This window comes from Botryllus schlosseri, chromosome 14, assembly GCF_051294905.1.
Source record: "Botryllus schlosseri isolate E-star chromosome 14, Bs_hap1, whole genome shotgun sequence".
Lineage (NCBI taxonomy): Eukaryota > Metazoa > Chordata > Ascidiacea > Stolidobranchia > Styelidae > Botryllus > Botryllus schlosseri.
This window is the reverse complement of record NC_137249.1, coordinates 188,507-195,955: the sequence shown is the minus strand read 5'-3', so window position 1 is coordinate 195,955 and position 7,449 is coordinate 188,507. Positions and strand designations below refer to the sequence as shown.

The following is a 7,449-nucleotide window of genomic DNA, read 5'->3' as shown; positions in this document are numbered from 1 at the left end:
CGCTTATTGTGACTTGTCGAATCGAAGAAGAAGTTGCAAGTTGTAGTAGCAATGAAAATAATAACAGCGTCGAGAAAAACTTCGTGATGCGTTATTGGTTTTAACGTGTTGGCTGGCAATGGAGGTAGGGTCTGAATCAGCAGAGTTGCCTGTTGACGTCATCATCAAATTGAGTGAGAGCTATTGCAAACTTGTCGATGAATTGAAACAACGTCTTCAAGGAGACAATCGAATCTGTTTTAACGAAAATCACGATGCCTTGAATAGCTCGGACAGTTGGTGAGTAATTCAACACTTCAATTGCATACCGTTAAAAGAACGACGTAGACTCGCATAATTTCACCAATTTTTCAATGACTGCGAAATGCAAATTGATATTTGGATATTTCCATTTCCGGTATGTCATCTCATCATGAGATGAGCCTTGGCCTTTGGGTAACTTTGGCGGTTCTTGAGTGGTTCCAGGAATTTTTAGGTGACGAATGGGCTTACAATTGGCGTGAATAACCCTGCTGACCAGCAATCAGCCAAAATTGTCTTGGAGAAAGCTATGAAGTTGAAACTTTTATAGCTTGGAAAATTTCACAGATTTGTCAGTATACTTACCGCCGTTACCGGTATAGTATTAAAATTGTTACCGTGCAACAACCACAATTTAGACGATGTTTCAATCAGCAATTATTCTTCTACAATCGATAATACGGCTAATGTGGTCTGTGTAAATAGATCACGAGTTTGACCGAAGTGCAACGTAGACCACCAAATCAGACAATGCAAGGAAAATAAACAACCCATAATTACACTTGCAACACCTATCATTTAATTGTATGCAATATTGGTAATGCGACAGTCGGAAACTCAAATATCTGAACAAAACATTTTACATCCTTGAATGAAGCGATTGCATAAACTTGTTCTCTGGGATCTATTGTTTGTTGGGCCTTCAATATCTTACCGTACGCCGTACCCACTTCGACCAGTTCAGAAACGGGAATGCATTTGTCAATAGACTTCCAAACCGATGTTCATTTGCTATTGACAGTCAAACAGCTGCCAGAGATGTGATTGTGATTACCAACAAATGGACCAAGGACCTTGAAAACGCGACTCATGTTGCAATAATCGGTCGCACCAAAGCAAAGTCGCAGAAAAGTTTCCACGAAAATGTAACACGTTTCGAAGATAACCCTGGTGCTGAAAAGTTGCGGTCTTGGATCGAGGATTGCATATGTTAGTGTTGATTAACGATGGGTAAGCATGTGATTTGATTTCAAACTTACTGCAGGCCCACAAGAAACAACTTCAGAAGACAACGCACAACGTGAATGGTCGATTCATGAAGACAGTACTTCGGAAGATAACTCACATCTGACGGAATCTGAAAACGCAACAGCTGCAAAACCCAGCTACATCTCTGAAACGAAATCATTGCCAGGTGCGATTACAATTGCTGAGATTCTATTCATAATCTGAACACTGATTCTGTTTATCGCCAATGATCTCAAATCGTGCTGGCTACTTTATAAAACTGTTAGGTTACCTGATTTAAGCCTACACACAAAATTTGGTTCAATTCCAGCCAGTAACCGCTTTGCTACAGGAGAAGTAAGTTTCTATTTATTATATAAAAATAAATAATGAAAATTTGAAAATTTTCTGTTCACCCCATGAAAGTGTTAGGCTGTCTATAGAAACGATGCTCACCAAATTTGGTTCAATTCCAACCAGTGGAAGCGGAGTTATTGCCGATTTGAATAAAATAGAATTTACGGTGAGCACAACTATAATAAATAAACTAAGAATCGAGTTTCTTGCTAAGATCGGAGTAACTATTTTTCAGAGTACTCGAATAGGCTTTTTTGGTATAGATTTGTATCACTTTTATGTTTGAAATCAGAAGTTTTCTTGCTGCAATCAGGTGTCCAGTAAGAAAGTAGCCTACTAGTTTTTCCGAGAACTGAAGTCGATTTTTCCTACTTGTACTACTCGGGCGGTTTTGTTTTAGACTACTGCCACTTCTACTTGAATGTTTTATTCGTCAAAACTACTTTCTTCACTTTGAATTTGAAAAGCAGCAAGTAGTTTCGGGATAAGATTGCATCACTCAATGGGTGAAATCGGCACAAGAACTGTGGAATGGCTCATGTATTGCAGAAGCTGAATCTATTTTTGATAAAACCTATTAGTAGGGCTGGGCAAAATGATTCGAGTACTCGAATCTGAATCGAGTAGTAATTTTAATGATTCGAGTCGAGTAGTAAAAGACGATTTTTTCGAGTACTGAAATTATACGCTCCTCGCAACTGAAAGTCAATTTACTGACGAGAATTATAGTTTTGATATTATTTTCCACTGAGGAAGCCGTGAAACCTTGATTGGCCGTGTTACAGCACACCAGGCACAGTTTAAAGCTACGAACGTTACTGGAAATAACACATTTCCGAAGTCATTATCATCCACCAAAATTGTTATGAAGTGCAATGAAATCGGTATGGTCGAAAAAATACCAAAGTATCTTTAATGTGATGGATAACAGGCATTACGTTCTTTGTGGTGGCATAAAAGGTTCATATTTGGACTTCGACATAGTACATCATGTTGTGACGTCATAATGAGTGATACTGGATTACTCGACTCGAAGCATATTACGTGATTCAGAATCGAATCACTCAGGTACTCGATTTTGCCCAGCCCTACCTATTAGTAGTGTCATTACGGTAGCCCTTTTTGCATTGGTCACGAAGTTACACCACTCGAATAAATCAACTTTTTCAAACTACTCCCGTACTTTCCAAACATTTCATTTTCTACTTTCGGCACACTTTGTGATGAACCAGTTTTGACATGTCTTGAATAGCGCTACTTGTAATTGACTATAAATTCACTGCATTACCGGTGCTTCTAATTCTACCCGAGTAGAGACACTGACTACTTTACTACCTGCGACTAAAATATTACTGTAGATAACGCTGACACTTCTTGCTACTAACAGATCCATCTTCAAGACGGGTCTTCCAAACTAAGGCTGCTGCTATCGCTATCATCATTATTTCCATTGTCTGCTATGACTTCTATCATCGATCTAAGCCTGTTCACATTTGCGAACCGACCATGGAAAGATATATGCAAGAGCTGGAACAGCTGAAAAATTTACAGAAAAATCAGGACGAGCGGTTTTGGAGAGTCGCTAAGTAGGTTTGTGTGAAGAATCCGCATTGAAAAGTAATATTATCAATCAAGCTCATTCAGTGCCGCCATGAAGCCGCACATATTCGATAAGAATCCACGTCAACCCGCGGTCGTCATGATCGGTTCTTCCAAAGAAGCGTCCGCGGCTCGTGAGAATCTGGCAGAGCAAATCGCAAAGATCTACTCAATGAAGTGCAATGACACACGACCGGTTCAGGTTGGTGGAAACAGATGTTGATATCCACGGTATCATTTTTCTGTGGCCTTAGGCTTTTTCAGATGACTTGACTCAAGTCACTTCGTAACAATGACTTGACTTGGGTATACAAGACACAGCAGAAAAACTTGAGCTTATTCAAGTTAGATTAACATTAGAGTGATAGTTAGTTTTTCCAAAATAGAATAGAGTGAGTATGACTGAATTTGCAAATACTTGGAACTTGAATGCAATTCCTAATTATAAATAAGTACAACAAAAATCAAGTTCCCTTTATCTAAAATCAAAGTTCATTCTCTGAGAATGGCAAATGTCTGTACATCAAGCTTGGCTGGTTTCGCACTGTACAGTTCTTCCATAGCATTTTCAGGAGTAGAAATTCAATCATAATTCAAATCCGGTCGTTGAAACATTTCACAAATATGATTAGAATTACATTGCTGGCGTTTCTCTTTTATTAGACAACCAGGATTATCAATTTCAAGTCAACGAGTAATTGTTTTCAATCCTCCGTTTTCAGGTCCAGGGTGAGAACCTTTCCTCTCTTAATCCGGGCGATGCTAAAAAGAAAATTGACACCGATATTCATGCCGCGTTCTCTGGCGGAGCTTGCGCTGCCATTGTGTCAAATTTTGAAAAGCTGCCGCCATCCGCCACCACCGTTTTCTATCAGTTCTGTGAGAATGACGCAGCTCCGTATAAGGACGTCATCATCCTATTTACTACAGAGGTGAGAAATTGTTTGATATCAGGCTTTTGCAAACTACTGGATTTTCAAAACTCAACTAGAACTAGAAATACTCACTTTTCAAAACAACTTCTTGTACGTAACAATACCAATTTTTTTATTATCTGCTGTCAAGCTACCTCTAAATTGTATTCGCAATGATCTGATTTCATTAATTTAATCTGTAATTACAAGGGCCATTTTTTTAACCTAAAAACGGAAGATTTTGACCTAAAAAATCAAAATTTTGACATTTTCTGACCCTAAACTTAACTTAATTCTGGCCAAATTTTGACCTAACGTATGCAAATTAGGTGTTTTTCAACATAATGTTAGAATTATACTACTTATATTCATTTCTGGTTGTAATTGTCTGTCGTTACGAAGTAGACTAGTTTCGCCTGAAAAAACTTTGACTCAAAAACTGACAAACTTTTACATGTAGTTGCATCACGTATTATGTTAGAAATAATTAGAAATTGTGTTAGTACAACGAAAGATACTTTCCTACATTCTCGGGTAGAAAGTGTCTGTCCTTACCAAGTAGCTTGCCAAGAATGGAGAAAGAACATTCAACAGCAGCAGTTGTTGGCTGATAACACTGAAGTTGCGCGTACACTGCTTGTCATTCTGACAATGGTGTCTACATCACAATTTTTCATCATGCGCATCTTGATATAAGAACCATGCAATGTCCACGCATTCTTCCTTCAGTTAGGATATTGCGGTACGTTGAGCATAACACCTATGTGTTTCATTTGAATGTTTATGATTCACAATGAGCAGACAATGGGCCGTCTACAACGGTAGGCCTATAAAGAAGGCTACAAGCTGTAAAGTGATAAGTTCACCGACAGTGCAGAATCTACGATACAAATGAAATGTAGGTTGCAAAAAAATTTTGGCTTTGTAAACAATTTTGACATTTTTTACCTAACGCTACAATTTCGACAAAATTTTAACATGTCAAAAAAAATCGCCCTAGTAGGGGGAGAGGAGGCCAAGATGAGACAGGGGGCAAGATGAGACATGCAATTTTTTCATAGAAAAATTTTCTGATGGACAGATTCCTTCAACTATGCGGTTCCCATAATGTCATTCTATAGTCCTACCATATTAACAAGGCAAACAGATTTGAGGTTGAGGAGAAAAATGCCCAAACAATATAATAACAAACTTCCTATTCTTGCTGGATCCCTTGGATTATTGGTTTTCGATGTCATTTAAATTCCAATATGATGTACAAATTCTTTTTAAAAGTGAATTATTTCATGATTATTATATTTTATTCACGATGTTACTAGTTGATTCATCATTTGGGATGAATTCGTGGTGTAATGAGCAAGAATTGCTTGGTGTATCTTGAACACAGTGTGTCTTATCTTACCCTCACCTGGGGGTAAGTTGATACATTTGAGCAAGGATTTTTGAGGGCCAAGTAATCCATCAGTATGTTGTTCAATATAGCTGAAGACATAGTCATAAATAGTACAGATCACAGGCTTTCCATTGGTAGGCCTACCAAAATTAATCCTCAGAAGGCATTACTCTTCGAGTGGCGTTGAATTACCAGAAAAGTGTCTCATGTTGGCCTCCTCTCCCTAATTACACAATGCTGTGCCAGGGTTCCGAGTCATAAGGCAATCATACTTGACGCGCTTTAAGCTCAAATCATTTTCAATTCACTACCGAGTCAAGTCTGAGTCATGGTGTCACTGTTCATTGTTCAGTGCATGTCAGGTTCAACTCACTTTTTGAAAGTCTTAAGTGATATATCAAAGGCATTGCATTCGTAATATACTCGCGTTTCTCACTCTTTATTCAAATAGATGAAGGACAGTTTCTGGGCCTATTTTTCAAGTATGGGTGCAAGTATAGACGAGACTCGAATCAAGTCCTATAGAATGTCTTAAATCATATGAGAGCAATGGCTCAAGTACAAGTCAGTCAAGTTGAGTAAACGACTTGAGTCAACGTAAAACTACGACTCTAGTCACTTGAAGCCTGTGCTGTGTGATGTTTTTCTTGCATTTGTATTTTTTTACTAGTTAATCCAAAGTTATGGGGGTAACAACTAACAGCTTGTGTTGTGTGTGTTATTGGTTTGCAATGTTGACAAACAAAGATTCTCTCTCTCAGATAAGAACTTGGGAGTGGCTGGGTGACAATCAAGCTGAACTGTTGGCCGACGGGGGCCCTAAACCGAAATTCTGGAGCCGCGCCGTAGAAGATTACATTCAACATTCTTTAATGACCCGAGACAATACGGGCAAAATGACTGTGGATATGATTGGGGGGTTGCTAACACGAATCACCCCTCTGGTCGCCTGGGTCCGGGATCAGGGATAGGCACCTTACATACAAATCGGTTGCTTTCTAAAGAACTATGCTGCAGATGTCAGAGCAGGGGTTCCCAACCTGTAGGCCATGACCCTTTTTTGGTACGCCATGGAGGAATTTGAAAATGAATATCATTTGAAAATTATCATCTCTAAATCTATTCCGCTATATTATCATCCCTGTGGAATCAGAGAAGCTAATGTCTGCACATTTTTGAGAGAATTAAGTTTTCGTGATGTTTTCATTTTATTTCGACCATATCTTGGCCATGATAAACTTTTAAACAATCTGATAAAACATGAAAATGACCAATAAAACAAAAATTATACAAAAACTTGATTTCTTAGGGGGCACACGGTTTAGAAAAGGTTGGGAACCCCTGTTGCAGAGGATCTGAATGTGATGGAATATTATCCTCTGAGAATATTCTGAACGACGGATTAGCAATGTCTCTCTACGTTTTTAAGCAACAGCTCAAGCCGAGCCCATAATAAAAAAAACGCTCATTTCAGTAGTAAACAAATAAGTGCGTTTAAAAGCGAAATTTGCACCATTTCGGGATTGAATATCTATCTCTAGAGAAAGCTGTTTTGCCAAATACCCTTCAATTATTCCAAGTTGGTGCTGTCATTTCATGCTATAGACATGGCTGAAGTACTGCCACCCTTGTCAACTCAAGCATTGCGTGTTATCCTATTCAAGCGGTATATGAAACAATTTGGAAGTCCTATTGGGAGTATATTCGATTGGTAAAGTGTTGCCAGTCACAGCAAAGTATCATCCCACTGCCAAGCATTGTATTGTAGACAATGTTCAAATTATATTGCAGTTAGAACTATAGCTAGTTTGATTCGAACTTAGATTAGAATTACTGAATTCGTAAAAACCTGTGAATTACATTCCGGAAGAAATACAATGATGTTCACTTCATATCAAGTTACTTCGTTCTCTTATCTGTACATCAAGCTTGGATCAT

The 7,449-nt window shown here is 38.4% G+C and overlaps 1 protein-coding gene across 1 annotated transcript; it reads left to right on the top strand.

The window, feature by feature from the left end:
- Positions 1-7,409, top strand: LOC145455188 (torsin-1A-interacting protein 1-like). Its single transcript, XM_080333146.1, has 7 exons — positions 1-279; positions 1,043-1,230; positions 1,286-1,435; positions 2,993-3,191; positions 3,250-3,406; positions 3,927-4,136; positions 6,273-7,409. Exons 1-7 carry the CDS (start codon positions 119-121, stop codon positions 6,480-6,482), a joined length of 1,275 nt encoding a protein of 424 aa, XP_080189272.1. The 5' UTR covers positions 1-118; the 3' UTR covers positions 6,483-7,409.
- The last annotated feature ends 40 nt before the right edge of the window (positions 7,410-7,449 follow it).